Source organism: Aspergillus oryzae, chromosome 5 (assembly GCF_000184455.2).
Source record: "Aspergillus oryzae RIB40 DNA, chromosome 5".
In the NCBI taxonomy this organism is placed as follows: domain Eukaryota; kingdom Fungi; phylum Ascomycota; class Eurotiomycetes; order Eurotiales; family Aspergillaceae; genus Aspergillus; species Aspergillus oryzae.
Window position 1 is genome coordinate 3,568,053 of NC_036439.1, and position 26,993 is coordinate 3,595,045.

Sequence of the window (26,993 nt, forward strand, 5' to 3'; positions counted from 1 at the left end):
GCGATAATCGAACTGTTACCAGACCCGTCAGATTAGTATTGTTGTAAAATTCTTCAGGCTGCTGCTGCTGCTGCTGCCGTTGCCGCTGCCGCTCCTGGCACAGTCTCTGATTCGAGTTTCTTGCGAGCGACTAGAACGCTTTTTAGGGACCCTAACCACTTTGCAAGGGATTCTTCGTTGTCTGTGCATAGACGATATGATTTTTCCTCTGCGATGACTTGTAGACAGTAGAGTTTTGACCGAGATATTGGGTCAATTTCTGCGGCGTCGAATACCTGGTCCATGGGAAGGATCTTGACTGCGGAATACTCCTGTGGAAGATAGCCAGTCAGTTATCTTCTAACACGCCCAGTACGGCAGAAAAGAACCTGAAATATAGCAAAGGTTGGTTGGATGGAATCTCCATACCTGTTCATCCTTATAGAAGCCAAGGCTCTTTGGACGCAAGACAACCCATAGTCGTTTCCATTGGCGCACGCCTCCTTTAATGCGAAGACATTGAAGATAGCCATTACAGATAACTCTCTCCGGGTCACGCCGAGCACCTGATTCCTGGGTCCGATCCGTATCGCGCGCAGAAGCGGGCTGTGCACTCGCCGGAGTAGACACAGATAAGTTAGGAATTGTTGAAGTTCTTGAAACGGGGCGAACACTGGAGTTGCTCGCTGGTCCATCGGACCATTCTGAGTAAGACGTAATGTCATGTCCCGAGAAATTTTGGTGGGCAGTGAGACGTCCTCCAGGAGAGCTTGCTCGTCCAAATTCAGGCGAGCTGGCCCTTGCTATATGCTCAACATCCGAGAAATCAGTGGTATCATCGATCTGCTGCTTGCTCGTCGCTGTATTATTTCCTTTCATGGAAAGGGCCAGAAACGCCTCCTCTTCCTCGTCCATGCGGGTTTCGGCACGAATGCGCTCGATCCAATCCTGCGCATCTTTTTCCGACAGAGCCTGGAAGCGATAGTTCTTCGAAGGGGAGAATATGCCAAAAACGTGCTGGCGATTTGACCGAGGAGATTTAACGGGTGCGATCGCGGTTACTTCTGATAGAGTAATGGATAGCCGCAACCTTGTTGCTTCCTCATCTTTGTAGACTGATAACAGATTCGGGCGGAGAACGAGATAGGCTTGTTTCCAGGAGGCCCTGAATGCCTAAACAACCAGAGTCAGCGGTGGATTGCAAGATAGATGGGGAACGAGGCTGACATGTTTATGTTTAACCCGACGATGCACCTTCCCAGTTTTCAAGACGCGATCGAATTCGAAGCTCCCGTTTTCATTGACTGGTGAAAATGTATCTAGGTTGACATGTCCATTCCGATGGACGGTCGGGGACCGGAGTAGAGTCGACTGCTTGACGGTACCGTCAGGAAAATGAATCGCTGGGGCTTTGACATGCCCCTCCGAGGTCGATGGGCACGAGCTTGTCAACGGCTGGTGCATCATATCGAAGAAGGGTTTTTTATCGGGGGCGGGATATAAGAATCAAGTACGATAAGCGCAGCTCAGGTTTATCGACGAAGTTATAGTAACGGTAATAGTTGCAGCGCGCATATATCGACACATCTGGACAAACTAGAGAGAGTAAGCCTCCATATATAGCAAATGGGGGAGGCCAACACAGGCAGAAAGTATAGTAAGAGAAGAGGGCGGGTAGCAAATCATAATGATCTTACAGTATAAGTCAAGGGGTCAAGTAGGTTACCAACAGGACATGATGGAGAGGCTGTGTCAAGAGCAGCGCCGAACGGAAAGACAAACTAAATGTGGTAGGAGAAAAGAGAAGAGAAACGGAGAGCGTATGGATGGACGAAGACATAGAATTTCCCCGACCGAAAGTGCTTCAGCAAGCGCCCGTTACTCGATGCGCTGCAGAGTGATTGATGTCTGGTGGTGGTTGAGACGATTGGAGACTTGGGACTGTTTTTTTAGTTGTCGCACAGGGGCGCATGGACGTTTCAAAGGTAATCTTAGCAAAGTAAGGGCGGTGGATGATTGTCGCAGCTGCTGTTTCATCCGTCAATCAATTTATTTCTTTTTTTTTTTTTTTCTCTTTTTACTTGCTGGTCATCAGCGGCCATTCCTCCCCCACGTGATGGAATCCCGTTTTCAGGACAGTACAGAAAGTATAAGAGAAGAGATATTCCCGTCTATTGAACCATATCTCCATAGCCTTGTTGGGAAGAAAGAAAAGAAAAGAGAAAAAAAAAATACCACTTTTACAACAAGTACAGTATAGTTAACTGGCCCACAGTAGTTAATCCAAGTCTAGTCTACTCGCTTGTGAACTTACATAACTATCACCAAGCTAGTTAAGCAATAGTCTAACGTTGAACCAAACGGACTAGACTTTCGGTGCATTGATTCTCCTTTTACCCCTTTCTCTAGTGTGAGAGACCGATAGCCGGACGATATTTGCCGATTTGCCGGCACGAGGATTGGTCTCCCTTTGGATCCATGGATGGAATACTCCGTAAATAGCTACTCAATATTAATTGGTCATCGACCTTGAGGAACCATCGTCGGTTGCAGTGCATGGATACGAACCCCCCCCCCCCCTCTTGTCCTTCTCAGGAAAGAATGACCCAAATTAAAGAGACCAAGAACATGGTAGGACTGATGACCATGCAGCTTAGGTAGAAGATTGGGGGCTGTTGACATACTTGATCATTCGACAATATCTCACCTTTCTAATCTGACGGGCAATATGAATCGATTGCCTGGCGTAGGTTGCTCAACATCATTTCGCCATTATAACTCAAGTCCGCGCATTCACCTTACCAGTGTCAAGACATACTACCAAGTATTGAGGACTCCCGCTTCCCAGGAGTTAGATAGGATCTTACCTTCACCGGGAGACCAACACACCATCCAATCCAAGGGCAAGCATAGAGTTGCAGCAGACTCCTGTTGGAGACCATTCCCATAGTAGAAGATTACAAGCAACAGGTCCCTTTTCCGCGTGGACTCTCAGGGGCGGACTGAAACGAAAACTACTTCGTGTGCATCGAACCAGTCTAGGAACTGAATCCCCAGGTTCCTCACGGAGATTTCGGTATGCGAATGCTGGCTTTTTGTTGAACTGGCGATGGACGGAGTTAGTCCGCCTTGATCTTAGGTAATGATAAGTAGGGCCCATGTCCAAGATGAGTGAGTTCTTTAAGGTTAAGCTCTATTCGAGCCCCAAGGGCTCTTCAAACCAACGAAGACTGGCGAATTGGTGAAGAACGGACCAAGGAAATGATGAGATATGTTCTTTTACTCCGTAGTACTATGACAGTGGGGTTCAATTTGGAAACGCCTGGTCACGCCCGCCATACATTCATTATATTGGACAACCAATGATCATCCGTAAGACAAAAGATAACGAGTCATGTGTCACAGGGCTTCGATATCTAAGCGGTCGATACTACTAGTAGATGGATGAAAGCAGGGTCGTACTGTACAGTACTACTTACTGGGTAACATATCCCCTGCATGGCTTGCACAAAGCAATCAAATAACTAAAATACTCACAGAGGAAGTACTGGTAGAGAACTTAAGAACTTGACGGGTTGAGCACACAGCAAAAAGCTCTAGATAGTATCGAGCATACCGGGCCGACACAACTTGCTATTTTGAGCCTGAATGTCCGAAGGGTCAAGAGCGGTAAGCTCCAAGCACTCTGTAATATGTATGCATGTTTCGTGTACCTACAGGTAGTAGTAGTAGTAGGGTATTGCGGAATATCTTGTTGGTCGCATACATACACGGGACGTACGTACATAAAGTCGATGCACCTGGACCGACACTTACAAGCAGAGCTCCATTGATCCAATCACAGCCAAGGTGAAGTGGATTCTGCACGATGGCTATCGTAATACAGCTGTTATTTGATGTAATGCAAGGATGAGATGATCAATGACATTTGAGTCTAGATGCGACAGTCTATGAGAAGTCATATAGATTGTGCCATATCGGTGCAAGAATTATCATCTCAACTGTATCAGTGTATGTACATCGGTTGTCGAACGGGCTAAAAGGCCACATTGTCAGATCCCTTTTAGTGCCAAGAGGGTCACGTGGAGACCGGTGGAGCTTCAGGGTTCTGGATGCATAAAATACCGGTCCACGGTACGATGGTATGACAAGTACCCCTTTACAACACCTTACGCTCTGCCATGTGTACCGCACCGATACTAGTACATAATATGAGTCCTAGGTACCAGACAGATGGGTATAGGAGAATTTAGGTCAAATACTACATATCCCACAATAGTTTGTATTAATGCCTGTCATGTCGTATGTAAGTTGCTTCAATTCATTGTTTAGCTGCTACGGAGTAAAGCTATTCAAAATATGAGGCTGCTGCTATCACAACCTAGTTTCGTCTGCAACTTCTATGGTTATGAAGGCTGGCATGCACTGGGGTAACCTTCTACGACAGACAGCGTATGTCAAATCTCAAGGCTGGGGTGATGGTGAAAGGATAATTTTACGTGATTTCTCTTTCACAACTCCACCCGGCAATCAGGTAGATTCCTCTTGGTGTTCACTCAGCTGTATGTATAGATTTGTGTTTATCCCTTCGTTGTGTCTTTTAACGTTCTTGTAACCAATCCCATGCTTTGGGGATGGCTATACTACTCCGTAGACTTGTAATAATAACAAGGCTTCTTATAATCTGGAATACCTACGAAGTACTCCATTCTTATTATCCCCCTGGTGCATTGGGGCGCATAATAGGTAATCGTAACTCGGGACTATTTACTGTCGGATAATGGCAATCAACAAAGCCAAGACTTTAGGGAAGTTTAAAAGAGAAAGGAAAAAGGAAAGACGCACAAATAGAACAATTTCCAGTGGTGCCCTTATACCTCTTGGAATGATGGTACATACCGAGCATCTAAGTATCGTGCAACAGCTTAAGTAAATACTTGCTAATCCAGTGAAGACGTACGTGTCTTGCAGGCCAGTTAAGCTTCAGGTTCTGCCATACAATTACATGTGCGTACTGAAAGCCACTATGAGAGGATCCCTGACCGAGTTTCGATGGCCAAGGAAAACCAAGGGTGAGAAAAACTGGAATAGTACTGTGTAGTGCTGTACCTAGACTCAAGCGCCATCCTACTCCGTCTTCCTTGTGCTGGTAATTTTTAGTAATCAATTTAATGGGTGAACAGCGCCTAAGCAATAATTTACCACCAGCGATTGCTTGGTGCTCTCCGGACTCCGGAGGTTCCATACCGAGTACGGTATCCAAACCCGTACTAAAAACGTACGAAAGAGTTGCGACCTTCCAATTTAGAGGGTAAGTTACCGTCCGTGACCATGGCCGCTTGCGCCTCCTTGGTCTTGGCGAAACTTCCACCCATCCCCATCCCCAAAATAATCTTTCATTTCATCGATTGCCTCCCGCAGTCTCCGACCTCCCACCCGAGTTCCTCTTCCAACCTAACGCGATTGATGAGCTCGTCGACTTGCTCCGTGTTCCCGGCCTCATTGCTAAGGACATCAGTCCCCTGCGTTGCTGTCAACGTTTCCCCTCGCCATCTCTATCTGGCCGACAACTGAAAGGGGAAAAGTTGGGAAGGAGGCATTTCCTCCGGCCGCTCGTTTTTATTGTATCTTTTTTTTCCCTTCACTGGCCAACATTCTTATCTTTTCTCGTCCAATAAACCTATTAATCGCATAAGATATCATACACTCGGAGCGTATCTCGCTAGCATTAGAAGTGTGGTTTGACCTCACTGTTGTTTGCATGCGAACCGTTCCCCTTTCAGCAGCCCCGATTTTCGCTCAGATACCGCAGTCATCGACTCAGCCTCCCCCGGATCTCCACAAAACACTTTTCATGCTCAGTGGATCCTGTTAACACTACTTCGCTTGATCTCTTTTGAATCGACGCGGTGTGAGCAGCCTTGCGCTCATGGGGTTGACGCAGCGAATCTCAAAATGGCTGCCCTCTTCGCCGAGTCTCCCTGTGGATGACGTTTCGCGCGAAAAGGGCCGCAACATTTCCAGGTTCGCGTTTTTCAAGAGAAGAATACGCTTGAAGGGCAATTCATCGATTTCTATACCATTGGGATTTGTTTTACTATTTCCATGCCTTGTAATAGTCCTGGTTTTGCTTCTTTTTGTCCGACACCCTTCTTCTCCCGGTGGTATTCTAATCCCAGCTGGCACACCTCCATCTATAAGGTTAGTATAATTTTCAAACATACGCACCGATTCCCTGATTTTCCCGATCACTGACAACTCTGCCGCACTTTTCAGAAAAATAAGTGAAAAGCATGACAAGGTCTTCGCCTCGGGATGTCTGCAGGTCGAGAAAGAGGTTGAGGGTAAGCGTGCGAATGCCGCGTTTGTCGTTCTCGCTAGGAACAAGGAATTGGACGGAGTCATCCAGTCTTTGAAGTCAATTGAGAGACATTTCAACCGATGGTTCCACTATCCTTATGTGTTCCTGAACGACGGCGATTTTGATGACACTTTCAAGGATACCGTGAAGAATTATACAAGTGCTCCTGTGGAATTCGGCAAAATTGACGATACCATGTGGGGTTATCCTAAATGGGTTGACCACGAAGTGGCAAAGGAAGGCATCAGAAAGCAGGGCGACGCCGCTATCATGTATGGTGGAATGGAGAGTTACCACCATATGTGCAGATTCTATTCTGGGTAAGTATACTTGGTTCAACGTTACTTCTTTGGGGTACTAATGCTGTAAACAGATTCTTTTACAAACATCCCCTTCTCATGAAGTACGAATGGTACTGGCGTCTGGAGCCAGAGATCAGCTACTTCTGTGACATAACCTAGTAAGATTAACCCTTGGCACCGCTCGTACTGAGATTGAGCATCCATCACTTACACGTACATAGCGACCCTTTCGTCAAAATGGCTGAAGCAAATAAAACATATGGATTTACGATTGCTGTCAAAGAACTCCGTGAGACTGTCCCTAACATCTTCCGCTATGCCTCGGCCTATAAGCGGAAGCACAATCTCGAGTCAAAGGGACTTTGGGAGATGTTCCTCGAAAGGCCACCTGAGGAGGAGCCTAAGCCCGAGGAAGGGAAACAGGACAAGCTTCCGGAGGAAATCCTGCAGAATGAGCCTGGAGAGAATACTGTTCCCGATGTCGACCCTGAGGCCATGGAAGGCGAAAAGTATAACATGTGCCATTTCTGGAGTAACTTTGAAATCGCACGCTTGGATTGGTTCCGCAGTAAGGAATACGAAGAATTTTTTGAAATGATGGATAGGAGTGGTGGTTTCTGGATGGAAAGAGTAAGTATTTGAGACGTTTTCAGAACCTTGGTTTCAAGGCTAACAGCGCAATCACAGTGGGGTGATGCGCCCATCCACTCGCTAGCTGCAGGTGTTCTTCTGTCGCCCAGCGACATCCACTACTTCCGTGATTTTGGGTACCGTCATACGACCATCCAACATTGCCCCGCCAACGCTCCCGCCCGACAACTCCCACGAATCCCGTGGCTCGAAATGACCACGGAAGATGAGAAAGCGCGGTTCGAAGAGGACGAGTATTGGGCAAATGCCGACCCCGTGAAAGAGAACGGTGTCGGTTGCAGGTGCAGATGTGACACAGATATCGTGGATGTTGAGGGTAAACAAGGCAGCTGTCTTGCCGAGTGGGTAGAAGTTGCGGGAGGCTGGGCTTCTCCCTAGATTCGGGCAACTTCATGCTTTGTCCGCTGTATAATCTTCGCCTCCTCGTTTCCATACCTTTATTGTTCAATTATGAGCATTACTCGGGTTGCCGTTGGAGTTAATTGTTGCTTGAGCCTTCATATTATGTTGGCTGTGGGGTTCTGGACGGCGTTCAACGGATCTGACAGCTTCTTCATGGAAAATGGTGTGATCATTCTCATCAATATTCACAAATTCATCTAGCGTGCTTTGTATGTTTTCATTTGGATTGCCGCGTTCTTATTAAAACAGAAGACTATCTTCTGGAAAGAGACGGTTACTGTCCGACTGTGAGCTTCAAGATAGTCCCCGAGAGCGTCTATCGGTATTCACGTCCGGTCTCCCCACAGGCAGGACTGTTCTCTCTACGTAGCTCTTGGCTACGTTGAGTATTCCACGCCTCTGTTCCTCACGGTCTCTGGCTAAGGCTCGCTGTGCGCTAGCCCTGATTTCGATTATGCCTGCTGCTACGCAATTCTCCTTGGCATCTTGCTATATGTTCCGTCCACCTCAGGAGACTGGCCGGCATTGGGTACGACACTAAATTCCAGCGGACAGATGAGGATGGAACTACTTGCGGCGGTTAAACATTCTTGGTCCGCTTATCCTTTAGAGACCACTAATCTATGTTCGATGTTCTGATGCACTGCCTTACCCTGCTCTACTTATCTTTTACCCTTCCTCGCCGTTATGTCATGAATTGTACATATCTTCTTCTTTTTTTTTTTTTTTTTCTTTTCCTTTCCTTGTTCTGAAATCCTGGTGAAACTGGGTCATTTCAGATGCATAGCCCCCAAGAACGCAAATAAACGACTCCCAGCATGGCTTATTCATAGAGTATGATATTTCTCCTTGCATGTAAAGGCTCGCACATCTTCCCGCTCAAGCCTGCGGAGTAGCACCTTAGTGCCTACATAGCTAAACGTTTCAATAGTTAGGCTCTATCATGAATTTTGATTCCAGGTTGATTGATTGATTGACTGATGAGTAGTACCTTAGTATGGCCGTGACCAATGAGTACTAGCTGCATCAACTAGGTTCCTTCAGGTTAGTGGGCGCCTGATAGGAGATAAAAGAGATGCCTTATCAGTTCGATTTCAAAAGAAGTGCACATGATAAAGTAGTACCTCGAGAGATACAGGCAATAAGGGAACAAACAGGCTACCTAAATAATATAGATTTACAGATTTTCCTATTCCTACCTGCTCAGCAAATTCTGGTTCGGACCGTGACAGGTGAATTTCGTGCCTAGTCATAGTAAGCACACCACAGATGTCCCTGTCATGTGCCCCGCGCGTGGTACTCACTATCTCCAACTCTATCCTCTTGACATCTTCTCTCTCGGTCATCTTCAACCTTTGACGACGCCACTAGCTATAATCTAAGTCTTACCATGTTGAGATCTTTATAGACTCGATATCGAACATATTCCCTTCATTATCAGTTTGGTCACGAGTCTAGAAGCGTCTAATATACTGCTGCTCCGCTCGGGCGCGGGACCCTCCCTCACCCCACAGCGTCCGCCTCGTCATCGGGCATCCGCTTTTTAGGCTGAGCTTATCGAGGGATATCCACAAGAAAACAGCCCTTTGCCCTTAAATAGGACAGAGCAAAAGCTTCCCTCTCGACAGATAACGTATCCTCCCGCTGACTTTCGTTTTATGTGCTCTCTGGCTTAGCCTACGTCTATTGTATCCGACCGAATCTCCGCATCTGTGGACCTGGCTTGCTCTGACTTTTGCCCCATGCTACTTTCACACTGACGACATGGCTGACTCTCCAAGGCCTCGCTCCAGACGCCCATCCCTCACCTCATCCTCTGCACATCTGCGATATCCAACTTTTCCTCCTCTAAGTGGCTCAGTTGAAGAGTGGCTGTCCCGCTCGAGGCCTATCAGTATGACGTCAAGTCATCTGGCGGACTACACGCCCAGGCCACTGAGCGAAAGCTGGGCAACACTGAGCGCTTCCGACGTTCATTCTGAGGATGGTAGCCGCTCTGAACAAACCGACGTTGGGTCTTTAATTGACCAAGCCGGTCCGGATGACGTTGCAAGTATCGACGAGCAGTATAGCGGCAGCGAGGTTGATGGGAACGAAGATGACGATTATGACTCGAAAAGCAACGTGTTTGGATCTCAGGAACTGCCTGCTCTTTTCCCCCAGATCAGAGGCTCTATCGATGACAGTAACATAACCACGAAAACTGCTTTTCGTCAATCAACCGAGTCGATAGAGTTTGCCGAGCCTGAGAAATGGCCTGAAGTTGAACAAGTGGAACTGAAACACACTATCCGTATGTTTGAAGGTATTGAGGCCGACGAGCTGAAGAGTCAATTCTCTATCAACCTGCGGGACTCTATCCTTACAGCCACCGTTCAGCAAACCATGACGAAGAAAAGCCTTGACACTGATAAGCCGTTCCGTGTACTCTACATTGGAGATCCTGAGTTTCGGAACATCATCCTCGACAAAATTGGTGATGTCCTTGTGTCGAGCACCTGTAGTGACTTTGAAAGCAGTTCCACAGAATCCTCTAGATATCACGTTGTACCAACATCGTTCGGGACAGGTGCAGTCCCTAATTTCGCTGAGCTCCTTCCAATCCATGTCCAACTTATTGTTGACGAGTGCCCTGGAGCTTCGGTTGGCTTTCGGAACGATAAGCCCGACACCATTAGGTTGGATTTCAAAAATCGGCCTTCATGCATGTCTTTCTGGACAGGGGGCGAGTATTGCGTCTCATCCCCAACTGAATGGACGCTTCCTGATGTAGCAATTCTTTTCATATCCAGCAGAGACTCTGCAACTGTGATGGAGACCCAAAAACTGGCTCGCATTTTCATGGAAAGGCATGGCATTCCGGCTATGGTTATATCCGAGAAACCGCTTTGGGATCTGGCCGAAGTAATTCCTCTGAACCACCATAGCCTCCACATGTGCCTGGAGTCGCGTCATTCGCTGACTGGGAAAGTCACGGTCCTAAGAAGGTATCCTATTGATCTAGCGACTTTTGAGAGTATCACGCCCGGGCAACTCAATAGGAATCTTGCCTCCTTAGTGAGCATCTCTACTAAGAAGTCTGACAACATCACCCTGGAGACTACCGGCAACTTCCAGAGGAAGTCACTCTTCGCTGTTGAGAAGTGGACAACGAAAATGCCCTTCATCCCTTACCTGAATGACGACCGTGGGTTGACGCCTATGCTGCGTTTAATCACCCTCACCGTTCTCTTAAGCGTAGCTACCATCTTAGCGCACTCAGCTTTGCGTGCTACTTCAATTCTATTCTCCCAGAAATTTCCTCGATCGGTTATTTCCAATATTGTATCCAATGCCCCGAGCAGTACTTCTACCAGTATTATCACAGCAAATGATTTAAAACAAACTTCACTTTCTACGCTGTCTTCATCAGTGACCGATGTTCAAAATTTTGGGAACCAGCTCCAGGGTCATTCTCAGCTGGACAACCTGATGAGCGGACTACTGTCCCCTCCTAAGAAGCAGGAATTTAGTGGCTTTGAGATTCAGGCTGTTGGTGATTGCCATCTTGTCATAAAGCCACCCAATAGAACTTTGACTGGGAAAAAACAGCCAAAATTCGAGGTTCAAGTGAGCCGAGGAGTCAAACCGCTCGAGTATGAGCTCTCTCGCTTGTTTGATGGGGTATACACACTCAAACTTGATCGAGGGGATGCGTATGGGATAGTGAACGTCACAGTCACTATGGCTTCAAGACCTCCTCTCCACCAAACCACATCGGTGGACTTTGGAACCCCGTGGCTGAAGATCGCAAATTGGAGGCGGGCAGCGCAGGTGATCTCATCCCAATTCATGGGGGATTTCAATACTGCGCAGGTTGGATTATCAGAAGTATACAGTCGAATTTGCACCGATTTGCAAGTCCTCATGGGGGATGTTGTAAAGAAAGCCCATCTCTTGCGCGGAGAAGCAAACGTTCTCCGTCACGGCACTGGGCAACTTTCTGAGACAAAAGACGTGGTTATCACGAGATCCAAGCAGCTTTCTGAAGTCGTCAGATGTACTGCTGTCCAGCCATTCCTCGCTGTCTCATCAGTCCTGCAGGAAAAGACCAACAAAGTAAACCAAGAAACGCGAGAGATTATTGGTGGTACATGGCATCGAATTAGCAATCAGGCACATGGTTTTGAACTCAAATCTGTGAAGGACCATATTCGAAATGCGAGGAAGAGCTATACGTTAGACAAAGCTCAGAGAAGAGCTAAGCGCTTGATGACGCGAAAGTGCCGACACTCTGAATGTTTGTGAGAAAAGCTGCGGACTTGTACCCTTCGTCTATGTTTACCACTTCGGGTTTTGTATTTGCTTTTCATACGTGCCTGCAATGTCTATTCTTCTTCGATGTTTTTCTCTTCTCTCATATATCTTCTTATCCGTCTTCTTCTTCTGTTCCCCCTTGGTTTGGGGAAAGGGATGGCTTGTCTTGTTCCAAGGCGAAAAGGGTCATGATATTTTTGCTTCCATTTATTTTTTTTTTAAAAAAGCCGGAACCACGTGAGTGTTTCGGGACAGATGCTATGTAGTAATGAATACCATGTGAAACGCTAAAACCCTCTTTTGATTTACCACTCTTTCTTCGCCTGGGAATCTTAACGCCCGTTTGGACTGCATTCTATTATGTTTTAGTAGTATTTCTCCAAGGTGGCCCGCATAAGAAAAGGCTCTCAAGGCGGTGGCACTAGCGGCCTTAGGCCGGAGGCAATGAACTACCCCCCACCTTTTACAACAAAAACAGCCGACCATATTTTCTTCCCCTCTCTATAACCATCTCCTAAAAACTTCTTCCATCTCAAAACAATAGGTACGTACTTACGCACCCACTAAAGCCTGAAATCACTGGAATTCACAAATTCAGCAGAACTCCATCACCACCTCGTCATCATGTCTGACGTCCCTGAGACTAAGCCTGACCCCACCACCAGCGCTCCTGAGGCGGCTGAGAAGCCTGAGGAGACTACCACCTCTACCGAAGCTCCCAAGACTGAGGAGGACAAGTCTGCAACTGAGACCGTAGTTGAAACAGCTAAGGAGGCGGCCACCAAGACAACCGACAGCGTTTTCTCGATGTTCGGCGGTGGCCCTAAGAAGGAAAAGAAGGAAGAACCTGAGGATAACAATGATGAGCCATCTGGCTCTTCGAAGGCTCAAAAAACCGAAGAAGAGGTGAGTATCTGAATCCTTTGGCTCGCTACACTGCTCCTTTGCTCTAAATAATGTTCGTTTTACATCATGGTGACTTCCCTGCACCAAAGCTTTTAGCTTTTATGAGTTAATCGTGCTACGAGTTCTATATGCCCCAGTACTAGTGACTAACAACTTATTAAACTATAGGATGAAGCACCTGAGTCCCCTGACGTTCACTTCGAGCCTGTTATCCGCCTGACCGAGAAGGTGGAAACCAAGACCAACGAGGAACTTGAAGAGCAGACTTTCAAGATGCGCGCTAAGCTGTTCCGATTCGATGGCGAGAGCAAGGAATGGAAGGAGCGTGGTACTGGCGATGTTAGACTGCTTAAGCACAAGGAGAACCAGAAGACTCGCCTGGTGATGCGCAGAGACAAGACCCTGAAGGTCTGCGCCAACCACTACAGTAAGTTTGGCGCACATTGGACATGTTCTTTTCTCCACCCGGATTGCTGATGTGATATATAGTTGTCCCTGCAATGAAGTTGAGCCCCAACGTTGGCAGTGATCGCAGCTGGGTTTGGAACGCCGCTGCCGATGTCAGTGAGGGTGAGCCCGAGGCGCAGACTCTGGCTATTCGTTTCGCCAACAGTGAGAGTAAGTTGATATCCATGACAGGATGGGCTTTCAGTTATGCCTTTACTAACTCAACTTTAGATGCCAACCTGTTTAAGGAGGCTTTCGAGAAGGCTCAGCAGGAGAACGAGAAGCTCCTCGCCAGCCAGTAAAACCTGCGCCCCAGAGTGGACTGAAATGAGTTTTACTTGATGAACTATCATTATCTACCCATTTGATTGTTTCAAAACATCACGAGTGAATATAAGACTCGCCGGTGGACAACACAGCGTTAACCCATCTGAATCCCCTTCCCTACCACACCCTTTCGGATATTGTCACTTCCATCCAACCCCATCCCCCGATGACTACGCGACGAGAACGGTTTATTGATACCGGTCGCGACAAGATCACGAGCCAGCTTCCGGCACACCTTCAACCTCACCAGACGATGTTGAATGTATGTTGATCTGGCAGTAGATTAGTAGACCCCAGACCCCTGCAAATATATGTTTGGAATGCACGATGACCCCGTTATGTATTAAATCTCATAAAATCAAATATAGATCTCCTGTGTCACGCGTAAAGATCCCGTTGCTGTTGCAAGACTTCACCGCTGGTATATGTAGGTACATATGTTCATATATGCGGCGGCGATGGGCCTTAAAAGTGAAGGATAGGGTAGACTCATCAGTCACATAAATTTTCACAAAAGAATGGTGTATGGAGCTCTGGTATTTCATTATGTTGAAGGTTTTGGGTACTCTAGCGGCAACGTCTTAAGTCGTGAATGCCTGAAAGTCAAGTCAGTCGGATCGCTTCATCCGCCCCCCTCTTCCTCGCCGACCTTCTTCACTCTCCCTCCGAACTCTTCTCTCCCCGATACCTTTCACCCCACAACTCTCTCTTCAGGTACACCCCCTACGCGGCCATCGCGCGATCTCTGAGGGTTCCACCCAATCGGAGTCCTAGTAGAATCTCACCGACAAGCGTCCTATTCAGCCTCGCCTCACCTTTCATTCGCGCAATCCCCGAGCTCGATAGCTCGAACCCGTCATTCACCCGAGTGCCTTCCTCTTATTCTATTCCCTCTCCAGTGAGCTTAACGACAGGTCGCTGGCAAGATGCCCGACGTGAGTTCATGATTGTTTTGATCCATCGCATCGTCGCCTTCCCCAATTGGCAAATGTAATTATCAACTTGCTGTCGCATTCAACTAATGCCGTCTTTCTCCCCATTTAGGTCAAGAGGAATGTCCGGCTGATCACAGAACAGCATGTTGTGTATGTTGAATCCTGCACGCCGATCTCCCTCCCAATAGAATGAAATCATTCCTTCCCCATCAGCCCACTCTACGCGCCCATCGCAGTCACACTTTCCTAAACTTTCTGGTTACCTGGACTTTCGAGGTCGCGATTGCAAAGCAACCAAGGCGCGGTGACTTTGCTTTTCCGCAAGTCGCTGTGGCTATGACCTACGGAACGCCAACTGGGATTTTCTTTAGCTGTTGTTTTTGCTGACTGGTCGCGTTTCCACTTCGATTAGAAACAAAGATTCGGGTGTTGAAGGGTTCCCCCTCCGGGCGTGGTCTATTGAGATTTACCTTGTCAATGACCACGGAGAGCAAGTGCCGGCCAACGTCTTCGACAAGGTGACGTATACACTTCATCCTAGTTTCGGGGATCGGGCCATTCAAAGTACGTTATTTTCTATCATCCCTCCAACACTTGGTGTATATTCCTTTTTTACAAACTGAGCCGCACGCCTGGGCTTGAAACTCTCGAGGAAAGCGATGTTGCCGGACACCATCGGGAACGCTGAGGAAATATCACTGACGCGCAAGATGACAACAGCCTTCAAGAACCCCCCGTTCAGGATCTCAGAAGAAGGATGGGGTGAATTCGACATGCAAATCACCCTTCACGCCGACAAGGATCATTACGTGACACACGACCTCAACTTTGCACAGACACGCTACGAGTCCAAGCACGTCATCGTAAGTGTCCCCGTCCTCTTTGTCCGTGCCCATTCACCCGCTCAAAGCAGACCGCTCATACGTGATGTCAGACATTTAAAAACCCCAAGCCTGCCTTATTGGCAGCCCTTCGTGAATCAGGCCCCGTTCCCGGAGACGAGAATGGAGTGAAATCTAAGCGTTCCGCAGCTAGCGAAGAAGGATCAAAGAAGAAGAAGCGAACAGAGAAGAGCGTATGGCCCCCACTACCTTCATCCATAGCCCAAACCAAGAGCATCACCTGACATGAAATCGTTCTTTCCAGGTGGATATGGACAAGTTAGCCGATGGCCTCCAACGACTCGGAGAAGACGATCTTCTCCAAGTGGTGCAGATGGTACACGACAACAAAGCCCCAGACTCGTACACCAAAAACGACGTCGAACGTAAGTTCCCTACGCGTACCACGTTACACATTCTGTAAAAGAAAAGCGGAAGAATCAAAAAGAACTAATCAATTCCTGCAGAGGGAGAATTTCATGTCGATCTTTATACCCTACCAGACACCCTGATCAAGATGCTGTGGGATTTCACGCAAGAGAAGGGCGCTCTGTGAATTGTTTTGGGGGGGCCCAATTTCCTTCTCCATCTCCATCTACCTATTTGCATCACTGTCGCTTTTTTTTCCTTTTATCCTGGTCTGCTTCCTTTATTTTCTTACCCCAACTGCTTTTTGTATTTCTGACCAATGGACCGTATGATGAAATGGGAAAGGGCAACGGCCCCGACACATCGAACATATTGAAAAAAGAAAAAAGACAAAAGGAAGAAGAGGGGACGGAAGGTTACCGCAGTCATGCGGAGGATGGATGAAACGAATATACCTACACGAGTCAAGACAACTACCCCAACAGGAGGATGCACCTTGATGCTGGATTCCTTGAAGAAAGAGATCGGAAAGCTTGCTAACGAAAGTTCGCGGCTAATGAATACGGAGACATACGCCAATACTTGAAATCAACTTGGTCTTAATACAAGAAATTGGAACAATCATAGTGAGATTTTATGCAAAGGAGCCCCACGAAGGCAATATAGACATATCGGAACGGAACCACTCTTGGATATCTTCAAGCTCAATCACTCCACGTAAACCCAAAAGGCTGCACAATGAGATAAAACCAAAAAAAAAAGAGTATGAGATCCACAATGCGTCGCCAACCGGAACACCTGGTATATGCATTCGGGTGAAAAAGTGAAACAAAACAATGGCACAGCCTGCCTGCAATAAGAAAGATTTCTAACGCTCGATAATAATGCTATGATAGGAAGAAGTCATAGCGCCCGGCGCACTTCGACCCGTAATTTTTATATGAGAATCCAGTAGGAACGACTGGGTATTTACAGCACTCGGTATCTGGGACAGTCAGCATATCTGAAACATCAAGCGTGTCAGACCCAGTAAAACGTACAGTTTGAGTAAATCTTCCAAAGTGTGAGAGGTACAGTCGCGACCTTTCGGGATCTGTCGGACGATCTCGACGATAGTCTCAAAGACATCACCGCCTCTGTAGGCCAACAATGCCGGAGCCCTGATATAATCCATCTCGGCAATTTCATGATGGAGCTTAACGAAGCGGACGGTTGGGTTTCTGCGCGCAACGCCTTCCAGGCAGTCTTCTACTAAAGCGCTGGTCTTTGACTGTGGTAGGGGTCAGTGACATTTCAGCCTATGGTGTAGTAATCAAATGTGCCAAACATACCTCGGGATTATAGATACAAACAACCACTACCGTATCGGATGTGACCTTCTCAATGGCATCAAGGTACCCAACCGCGTCGACTGTATCGACCGACCCATACATTCTCCGCCGGGGGCTAGGCCGCCGGAAGCTCCGGTTCCTTAATTCCTGTATACGCTCTTCGCGCCATTGGCGAAGGAAGTGTTCCTCGTCCTCATCACTGAGCGAGCCATCCGGAGGCGGGGTATGATGCAGAAGGTGGGAATCGTCGGCAACGTATTTTGCATGGTCATTATGATGCAGTGTTTTGCGAAAGGAGCTTGCGCGCGCGCGCTCAAAGGCCTGAGCGTCGGCTATAACACCCTTGGGACCGGTGTTGGCATCGAAGACAATGTTTGGGACACGGTAGGTGGACGAGCCGGTTCTCATAGTGGGATCGTGGTCCTCGGAGTCCGAGAACTGCGGGTGGTCTTGTTCGTCTTCTGAAGGATTGGAGTCGTGACCCGAGTCGTTGTCACGATCCTCAGGATGTGTAGAGTACTTCTCCCGATTGGACTGAACCAGGAGGTTGAATTCGTCTTGGGCAGAAGACATGATGAAAGGAAAGGAACACGAGGGGGGTATATAGACTTTTTAACGAGCGAAGGATGAACGATGATGGTGTGGGATATTATTAGGGTCGGGCTGCGCCTTGGTCTGCGGCCACCGGCAGGGAAGTGTTCCTTCGGTTCTCTTTGCTTTTCTTTTTTTTTTTTTTTTTTTTTTTTTTTGTTGTTTTCTTCTCGTCCTAAATATTAGCCTTCTTCTTTCCTTTTTCCCTTTTATTTTTGTCCTGTTGCCTGTTGCCTTTTCTTTCTTTCACCTAACTCGTTCCACTTTAGGGTTCGTTCCGGCAGAATTGGGGCACAAAACAATGAACAACGGCGAGGATGATGACGACTATATTTTGGATGGTTGTTTCAGAAGGTGTCTGTGCAACCTCCTGACGAGAATGATGCTAAAGAGAGCCGGATTGACTTCACTCGAGACTGAGGGTGGAGGCTAAGAGTGGCGGGATGAAACAACAAATTGGTGGGAAAGTTTGGAACAGCCGGAGGGAGCGTCCGATGGGGCCGATCCTAATGCGCCCCATTGTCCTCTCGTCATCAGCATCCCACCCCCCTTTTCTCCTCCCTGTGTTTCAAAAAGTGGAGTCCGTTTCAGCATTGCCGTGGACTAGAAGAGACGAAGAACATTCCATTCACCATTCGGGTCATGGTCAAGTTGTTGTTGGTTTTCATGAGAACCAACGTGGGAAGAAGTCAGCAAGTGACGGACAACTGAATTAACTTTCCTTTTTTTAGCAGCCAACCACGTGGGCTGGCGATTACTCGGTTCACCGACATTCATCCTTCACGCTTGCATCTTCCAGGTTCCAACACAGTTCTCTTACCACCCATTTGCTCATCCATGATCGAGGTCCGTGCTTGATCACGAGCACGACACGAGGATCTCTTTCTTTCCAGACTGCCATCATTTGAGTTCCATCGTCCGTTCACTCAAATTTGGGTGCACTTCGAAACCCAACCCTCCCATGCGTAGAAGGTGGAGCGCATCCTTCGGTTCAGTTAAGTTCAGTTACGTGTTAAGAGAGGAAAGGGCCCTGATTATGCGCTATGGGTCTCCTTCACAGGTGCTCGGAGGGCCGGTTTCAATGGGGACTAGCCGGCTCAAAAGCAAAACCTCTAATACATGTTCACAAGGATTCTGAGCAGCTGACAGATGCCAACACTGTGTACGAGAGTTCCGAAAGTAACTGCGTATGCCATTTGTACCAGTAATATGTCAATAGTGTGTCAATCATCTCCCCAAATCTTAGCTAATCGCAAATGGAGAACCATAAGATACCATCAAACGGGATGGAGGAAAATAAGGCGGGGATCAAAGAAGAAGTAAAAAAAGAGGAGTCGCTGAAACGTAGTAAGACCCAACTCCAGGTCGAGACAAGCTCTCATGAAAATAGTCAAATGGCACATCCAACACTTTCAGAAACAGGCAAGGTAATTAGGAAAAGGGAAAAAAAAAGTGATCACGAGTCAGACAAGGAAAACATCATAGCTTGTTCGGAAACATTCCCTCCCTGTCCACCACCAGCTAATAAAAACAGAGTACATGCAGAGATCAATGCGTAAGAGAGGCTATCAAAAACAGGAGCAATCACAAGAAGGCCAAGGATTGGAGAAGGAAAGAAAACAAAAAGGGAAAAAATAGAGAGAAAAGAAAAGTGGGGGGAAGGGGGGAAAATTTGCAGACATGGGTAAATATTAGAAGAGAGTTGTTAAAAAAAGAAATCAAGGCAGATCTCCAATGCCTACGGAGGATGGGTTGAAGCTAAACAACTTTTGCTGAGAGGCATCTCCACGCGGTGTCTCCTGCAACAATCCCCAGTGGCCTGTCGATCGGCGGCATTATTAAGACCACCACGTAAGTCATCGAATAGTGTAATTTTGTTGCTGTTTTTGGATGATTATGTGTCGTGCGATGCGACAGGGTTCGATTCAAATGCCCAACCACCCTGATAGTCTGCCCTTGATAGTTCGTCGTTCCCTTCTTGATGACTTCGCCAGCATTCCCACATAATACACATATTATGGAAGTAAGGCGACAATACTGCTCCTCGGTAAATAAGATTATCGTACAACGGCGGATGTTTGACCTATTGCTGCAAGATTATGTTGTGAAAATATCGGAAAAGGACATGGCAAGACAGAGACAGGGTATCTTTGCTTTTTTTCTTCGGATTTCTCGGCTTCTACCAGGCCCAGACCTTGAGCTGTGACGAGCGAAAGATGTTAGGACACTGCACCGCGACCTGACGAAGAACGACATGCTTACCAGAGAATCCCAAGAGCCTGTACACAGACTAATGCCGTCATTGCTGACTCCAAGACAGCTGACCCGGTTCTCGTGACCGCTAAGAGAGCCAACTTTGTCGCCTCGGAGAACATCCCACACCTTGCATGAAGTCAGCCAATTGTCCGTTTCGTCGCCAGGTTCGTTTTGAATATTAACATACCTTGCACTCAAAATCGTCATAACCAGCGAAAAGCAATCTTCCAGAGACGGAGAAAGCAACGGAAGTGATGCCACACAATATTTGGTCGCTCTGAGGAATTTGGGTTAGATCAATTACTACCTGTGTTGGTTTGGGGTGGGGGTGGAAGGGGCGTACCTGGTAAATGTTGAGTTCACGATCTGCACGAATGTCGAAGAGACGGCAGGAAGTATCATCCGAGCCCGTGCCGAATGCATTTCCGTCGGGGAAGAATTGGATAGCATTGATGTCCGATTCGTGTCCGGCGAAAGTCTGAACAGCCTTTCCGGTACGAATATCCCAGAGTTTCGCGAAAGCATCGCAGGCGCCCGAGACGAAGATGTTCTGGTTGGTAGGGTTAATGCTGATCGACATGACGTCGCCCAGGTGGTCGGCGAATTCAGTCACTTTCGAGCCCGATTCAATATCCCACAGCATGCAAGTCATGTCTCCGGACGAGGTGATAATACGGCGATCGTTGATGAAGCGGCAGCAAGAGAGGTATCCCGAATGTCCTGACAGCTCGCGCGCAACACGCGTGGGACCTTCGCGGGAAGAGAGGTTGTAGATTGAGCAGATGTTATCTAGACCACCACACGCAACGTAGTTTCCACTCGGGGCATAGGCGCAGGTCATGACCCACGATGACCTCAATGGGATTGCATGGACTTTGTTTGTAGTGTAGGCATCCCAGATGATAAGCTTTCCATCTTGCGAAGCAGAGACGAGATGACGTCGGTCGGTCGACCAGTGCATAGCGTAGATCTTGGCGAGATGACCCTTGAGCGTCCGACGGGGCTTCATTCCGATGCGAGGCAAAGTGTCGGTTTGATTTTGCGCGACCTGACGGACTGCACGGCCATTGTCAGTATTTCAGGAGATAGCACATAAGTCCCCGAATGTCGGGGGCTGCTCTTCCCTCACAGCATGGAAACGGGATTTCATACGAGTGGTATCGGCCAGCTCATCCTTTCTGCGCTTGATCCTATCCTTCAAGCCTTCAGCTTCGCGCCGGGCCGCGGTGATCTTGGCCTGCATCTGCTCGCCGCTCATATCGGCTGCCATCTTGACGGAGCAAGCCCCTGGAAAGGGTGATAATCAATTGATACAGGTGGGCGTGATCGGAACGAGAGAAGGAGACGGAGAAGACAGAGAAAAAGGGGGGAAGAAGGGTCGACAGCGACAGGCGTCTGAGTGATATCCAGGGGACTGGGAGCGAGTGTAGAAGGATTCGGGGAGAGGGGACGCGGGAAGAGGGCGGTAGGTGAAAGCTGAGGGAAGAAGGGTGAGAGCGAAGAGCGAAAGAGGGGGGTTTGATTGGATGTGGAGCGAGTCCGGCGGAAGCGACCGAGCGAAAAAGCAGGAAACTTTCGCCCCGGGGGGGGATTTTTGGTCTGTATTGCAGGGGGAAAAAGAAACTGCTTATGTGGATGGAATGAGAGGAAAACGAAAAAAATAAAATAAAATAAAATATTTTAAGGTAAGGGAAAATCGGATGAACAAACTGAAAAGGGGAGGTACAGAAGGTAAGAGGTAAAGAAAAATTCAATTCAATTCAAATAAAATACAAGGCATCTCAGATGACGAGTTGGTTGTCGTTAGCAATTGCAACCCCGGGGCAGTAGTAAATAGCACCAATAATCACCCGACGGTCCGGAACTGCCACCAGGAGGTCTTGAGTACTACTACAACTTCACCTGTCAACGTATGATGAGCCTTGACATGGAGATCAGACTACGATTCTCCCATCTCACTGGACGATCAATGTTCAAAACAAATTAAACATACAGAGACTTCTGTGGTTACTTCTTAACGCGATCGATCCAACGGCTCAACAGGAACAGAACATAATGAAGAGAAATGCCTTTTTTTTAAATTAATTAATCAGATTGGAGCCTCCTGATGGAGATTTCACAATACCATGTCCCAATTACAAGAGACCATGATTGGTCAGCCAGCGTGGGTGCCACTCAGCTCCCAACTAACTAACTGTAGGTACCTACTTTAGGGGGTTGAGTTTAAGGGGAGGCAGAGAAGAAACGGAAATCTTCCATCCTCCATACCCAGTGGAGTCCTCACCATTTACACATACCCTGGTTGGCCATGGTGGAATTTCACATAGTGGAGGGCGGAAACTTAAAAAGACCACGGAAAAGTTAGCAAAAGTGGACCAAAATCAGCGTTGAAATACAGTAGTAGACAGTGGAGCATCAAATTGGGAGAGTGTGTAGAGAAATGCGAGTGATAGCAATCAGATCGAACGACAGTCAAGACTACAAACGGACTCTGTAGTGTGTCAGTCGGTTGTACTAAGGCTCATACAATCAAACATGGTCCTAGTAGGTTTTATGCAAGCCAAAAAGTTTATAGCTATGGAGTCATTAACTAACTAGTGTAGTGTTCTCTTAATAAGTAGTCCCTTACTAGTAGTCAAGGAGCCTTGCCCGATTAGGTCGAGGTAACGGACATGGCTGTATGGCATTGCACCATATAATCTAATCCATGTTCTCGAGTAGATCTTCTCCAACTATATTTTGGTATACTTTCCATGTTTTTTCCATAGATCGAGGCAAGGATTGGTATTATCTATTTCATTGAACTTTCATATAGCGGTTCGCATAATTGGGTACTCCGGGTAGTTGCAGCAGCATGTACTCCGCAGGGTGGGAGGACATCCTAAATTCAACGAGAATAAGGATCAACGTGTAACCCGCAGATCCCATATTGATTTGGAAGTAGCTGTCATGTTTATAAATGCCGGCGGCCATACTCCATAGGCGGCCATACATGCAAGGAGATTAATTGGGCCAATGTATAAATGTACTCCAGAGTATGAATGTCCATACATTCAGCTCAAGTCACGACCTATGCAGATGTCTTTAGCCTTGCATTTCCGGCTGGTGATACCCACAACCCTAGGTGGACAAAGCCACACACCAGATACCAACGAGTTTCATTCTTATTTGTGCTTCGGCTGTACAACCTTGGGGTACTGCATGAAACAGTGTGCAGTAGGCTCTCTATAATCGTATTCTAGTTACTAGTGTATATTGATTATCACTTACATCAACTGCTGAGCTCGGAGAATAAAGGCGATCCATTAAATTTACCTCTCTAGGTATACGGGTCATGACACCGAACCTACAAATGGGAACTGTTGACTGACTGACTTCCTCCGTATCGGTCATCGAAGGCAATACTACGTAGCGAGGGTAAAGATTGTAACAGCACCGTAAATACTTCGGGTCTAACCTACGTACTGTGGATAGGGATAAATGAACAAGTGGACGTGATTTGTGGATAATGCTGGTCAGTGTTCCCTGAAGTGGGGGCTCTATCGCGGAAATTGGTCGGCATATCCAATGATCTGGTCGATTGAGACTTTGTTCCGAGTGGTCCGTGAGACTGTCCTCATCTCGAGCAATAGCTCCACTGCTAAGAACATAGCTCGGAGACCGTGCCTGACTAGTTTGACCAACGCCCCTCCTCAGCGGAGGTCGTCATTACCCGTGATTAATAATAATAAAGCGCTATAGTACAGAAAGAGGATCATTGTTTTTGCCCCAGATTGTTGCCCAGCACACTTAGCCATGTCCTGCAGAGTCCTTACTCCGTATTGACCAACCCTTCTGCTCTCTTCAACAGCAGACCGATTCGATAGAAAAGGACGTTCTCATCCAACCCAATTTTGACCTTGTGACGACATATGGATTTCCCCCCCGGCCCGGCTATGCCGGTTAGTAGCGTTTCAATTTTCTTGCCGGAAAATGGAGGCGCAGCTGCCCGTGGCTGAACGGGTAAAGCTGAATCCCAAGCCTTCCGGTTAGACAGTCGGTTCATCAACCGTGCATTATTGGGACAACAATAGCACTGGTCTACAGAGTCAGTACGAAAAGGGCGTTGGAATAACCCTAAATCCTGCAGGCCACACGATATAAATGGATCATACTTAGCCCTCCTGTAGGAATGGCTCCGGATAGCGCTGATTCTTGGGCGGCGGCTAGTTGTGGTCGCTTCCGCTGTGTTTTGCAGCCAGCGCTTGTCTGGTTTCTAATCATAGAACCTTGGGTTGTCTGTGCGTCTTGCTAAGACAAGTCATTGTTTGGCTGTAATGCTGGTTCTTGCTGTCGTACCTGAACCTGGTGGTAGTCCCATGGTTCTCAAATACTACTCCATATGCTCCGTACTGTACGGAGTACTCCGGAGTCTGTTCGCAAGGACACTTGCGAACCTAAATGTCATACTCTGTTGGTCAAAATCTGAAAGTCATGGAAGATCATGGAGCTAGTATTGATCATCAAAGACTTGAACGGCGGATAACAACCACCTTTTCGAGGGGGCCATCAGATATTCGACTCGAGTTCTCCAAACAACACCATCATATCAGTACTTTGAAGCCTTGACACCACTGGCATTGGGGACACCGTATTGTGCAGAGTCTTTCTGTTTCATGAGAGTAAACCAAATGGTGGGTTCCGAGTTGGTCTTTGCGTGCTGGATCTACAGGACTCCGCTCGTTCCGGAAATGGGGCATCATTACGGAGCAAACCCACCGGAGGGGCTGGAGGTTCATAAGCGAGGGAGCCCAGAAGGGAGGTAATTTCCTGAAAAGCCCTTCACTCTCCACAGGTGAAATGGCGGTTGAATTCTGGGTAAGGACTTGTGCTGGGAGTGTCGGGGAATAGATACTTCCATACGAGCTTTTGTCGGTCGTATGTAATGCTATGAGCTATCCTGAAGTTTGTGTGATACACGGTGAAATAGAACTTTCAAGATGACATGAGTCAAGGATATCTTTGTTCCTGGCTCCGATATTACCACCTGACTCGTGAGACTACCCACAGTAGTTTATCCTGCACTATATTCGATGTTGGGCCCGCATCAAGGTCTTGTGACTTCGGTCCTAAACAATAGAGGTTAGGTTGCATATGAGTATGGGAAAAGAAATAGAAAAAAGAAAAATAAAAGAAAAAAGGGAAGTGAGTCTAGTGCTCATATGCAATCAGTACCCATGAGTAGTTCCATTTGGGTTTCAGCGCACAAGCATATACAGCTTATAGTCCAGCTCATAGCACGGGCTCACAAAATTCAACAAGTGTAGTCTATGGAGGCCCATGTTCAGCTGCAGAGGTATCAACGGCCGATAATCTGCATCTCTGGACCGAATATACGTAATTTTGACGAGCCAATGGATTGAATACAGCCGAATGGCTGCTCAGCGGAATATATCTTGACCATCGCCCTGTGGCCTCGGATTTAGCATGAGGATAGTTCATCCGATAATGATGTCCATTGAAAATAATCCGACACATGGCAGTTGGCCTTGTAGTACTCGGTGATGTGTATTGCGATTGGGCATCACATGATGAGGGTCTGGGTGCCATACGACATCTTGCCCTTTTCGGGTATATATGAGTTATGGAAATGTCATGGCTGGCATTTGAGGATTTGTAGGCCAGCATAATAGTCAATAAGGCTTAGAACTGGTCATGGTTGGTGTGGTGGACATATCAACGTACATCCGATAGAAAAGAGAATAGATTCCTTGAGAATACTCGGCTTTGTATACAGAAACCTTCAAAAATAGTTCTGGGCTTGAAATGGACTCCTCGGGCTCAAGATGACGGGGGAAGCGGGAAGAAAAACAAGATAAGATATTAGATCAGCAGAAGATTTATAGCATGTCGTGGTTATGATCAGGGACCTGTTACCCTGAACCGACATGCTTCCAACAGTGATCTAGAGGTAGGAAACGTGGAATATGAATATGAAGCACTATTGAGTTCTCCAAAGAGAAGACAACTTGACAAGGCGGTATGTTAGAGGAATGGTGCGAGTGTACTCTGGAGTACGTTGCAAGTCTGTTTTGATTGTATGTCACTGGTTGAAAATGGTCTAGACTACATTTGAATATATTCAATAGTCCAGTATATCGCGTGTTGGTGGACTTCGTAGATCAATATCTCGTGGATCCAAGTAAGGTTCATCTTAGGGCTGGGTCAAAGCGGAAAGCGAAGCGGTGAGATCAGGTCAGCAGAACAAGCATGCCACATACGTTACAGAATTAGTAATATGAATACATAGTCGTAATCAATTTGCCCCCCTTATATGGAGAACATTCTGGTTAGAGAAGAATCCCATGTGTTCAGCATGGACCTTAATTCTAATCTATTTAAACCCTACCGGAGTTCCCGACAATTTAACTAAAGGCAAGACTACGTAATGGATGGTTTGCATTAAGTATCTGAATGCCGGAATACCATGTAATTGGTAAGGCGTAGTCCTCGTTACAAGGAGCATCGGTTTCTACGATCTACGGGCTGCGATTTCCCCTCAATACAAGCAATTCCTAGCGCTTGAAGATGTGCTTAGGTTGCAGTTGCCATCTCCACTGCGTAGGACAGGTGGGAAAATAAATAAAGAAAGGGAAAAAGAAAGGATGAAATGAGAAGAAAGAAATAAGCAAATAAAGGGCAAGGGCCGAAAGGAAAGTCTATCGATCGAGGTCGACAATAGAAAGAAATTTGGTCGCAGTGGCGGGTGGCGGGCACAGGAGAAGAGGACGGTTCTCCGTAACGGGAGACAATCGCCTGAGGCGCCTGACTTTGAGAAGGAGAGACTCCGCTTTCGCTTTTTTGGCCCAAAAAGCCAAGTCCCCGAAGTCACTCTCATTCCCTCTCGGTCGACTTTTGCCCCCATCAGTCAACTCATAACATCGACTCCGTCTCCCTGACATTCACGCGGCGTGGTGTTT

At 47.3% G+C, this 26,993-nt stretch overlaps 7 protein-coding genes across 7 annotated transcripts; 4 read left to right on the forward strand and 3 right to left on the reverse strand.

Annotated features, from left to right (window-relative positions):
• Positions 1–53: 53 nt before the first annotated feature.
• On the reverse strand, positions 54–1,446 carry AO090120000331 (PH domain-containing protein; the record flags this gene model as incomplete). Its single annotated transcript, XM_001824004.3, has 3 exons — positions 54–311; positions 409–1,152; positions 1,207–1,446. The coding sequence occupies 3 exons, from the start codon at positions 1,444–1,446 to the stop codon at positions 54–56; spliced, it is 1,242 nt and encodes a 413-aa protein (XP_001824056.1).
• A 4,462-nt stretch (positions 1,447–5,908) lies between these two features.
• Positions 5,909–7,671, forward strand: AO090120000333 (glycosyltransferase family 15 protein; the record flags this gene model as incomplete). Its single annotated transcript, XM_023237699.1, has 5 exons — positions 5,909–6,180; positions 6,265–6,660; positions 6,714–6,800; positions 6,864–7,272; positions 7,330–7,671. 5 exons carry the CDS (start codon positions 5,909–5,911, stop codon positions 7,669–7,671), a joined length of 1,506 nt encoding a protein of 501 aa, XP_023092502.1.
• A 1,788-nt stretch (positions 7,672–9,459) lies between these two features.
• AO090120000334 (uncharacterized protein) lies at positions 9,460–11,982 on the forward strand (the record flags this gene model as incomplete). Its single annotated transcript, XM_023237700.1, has 1 exon — positions 9,460–11,982. The coding sequence occupies one exon, from the start codon at positions 9,460–9,462 to the stop codon at positions 11,980–11,982; it is 2,523 nt and encodes an 840-aa protein (XP_023092503.1).
• Positions 11,983–12,615: 633 nt separating this feature from the next.
• AO090120000335 (Ran GTPase-binding protein YRB1) lies at positions 12,616–13,646 on the forward strand (the record flags this gene model as incomplete). The annotated part of the gene is made up of 4 exons (XM_001824007.3): positions 12,616–12,897; positions 13,066–13,324; positions 13,387–13,515; positions 13,576–13,646. 4 exons carry the CDS (start codon positions 12,616–12,618, stop codon positions 13,644–13,646), a joined length of 741 nt encoding a protein of 246 aa, XP_001824059.1.
• Positions 13,647–14,597: 951 nt separating this feature from the next.
• Positions 14,598–16,043, forward strand: AO090120000337 (putative transcription initiation factor subunit (TAF30); the record flags this gene model as incomplete). The annotated part of the gene is made up of 7 exons (XM_023237701.1): positions 14,598–14,606; positions 14,716–14,756; positions 15,019–15,170; positions 15,327–15,469; positions 15,541–15,681; positions 15,753–15,873; positions 15,991–16,043. 7 exons carry the CDS (start codon positions 14,598–14,600, stop codon positions 16,041–16,043), a joined length of 660 nt encoding a protein of 219 aa, XP_023092504.1.
• Positions 16,044–16,825: 782 nt separating this feature from the next.
• AO090120000338 (uncharacterized protein) lies at positions 16,826–17,760 on the reverse strand (the record flags this gene model as incomplete). The annotated part of the gene is made up of 3 exons (XM_023237702.1): positions 16,826–16,859; positions 16,897–17,016; positions 17,282–17,760. The coding sequence occupies 3 exons, from the start codon at positions 17,758–17,760 to the stop codon at positions 16,826–16,828; spliced, it is 633 nt and encodes a 210-aa protein (XP_023092505.1).
• Positions 17,761–19,957: 2,197 nt separating this feature from the next.
• Positions 19,958–21,304, reverse strand: AO090120000339 (WD40 repeat domain-containing protein; the record flags this gene model as incomplete). Its single annotated transcript, XM_001824010.3, has 5 exons — positions 19,958–19,978; positions 20,041–20,160; positions 20,222–20,311; positions 20,378–21,090; positions 21,187–21,304. 5 exons carry the CDS (start codon positions 21,302–21,304, stop codon positions 19,958–19,960), a joined length of 1,062 nt encoding a protein of 353 aa, XP_001824062.1.
• Positions 21,305–26,993: the final 5,689 nt, after the last annotated feature.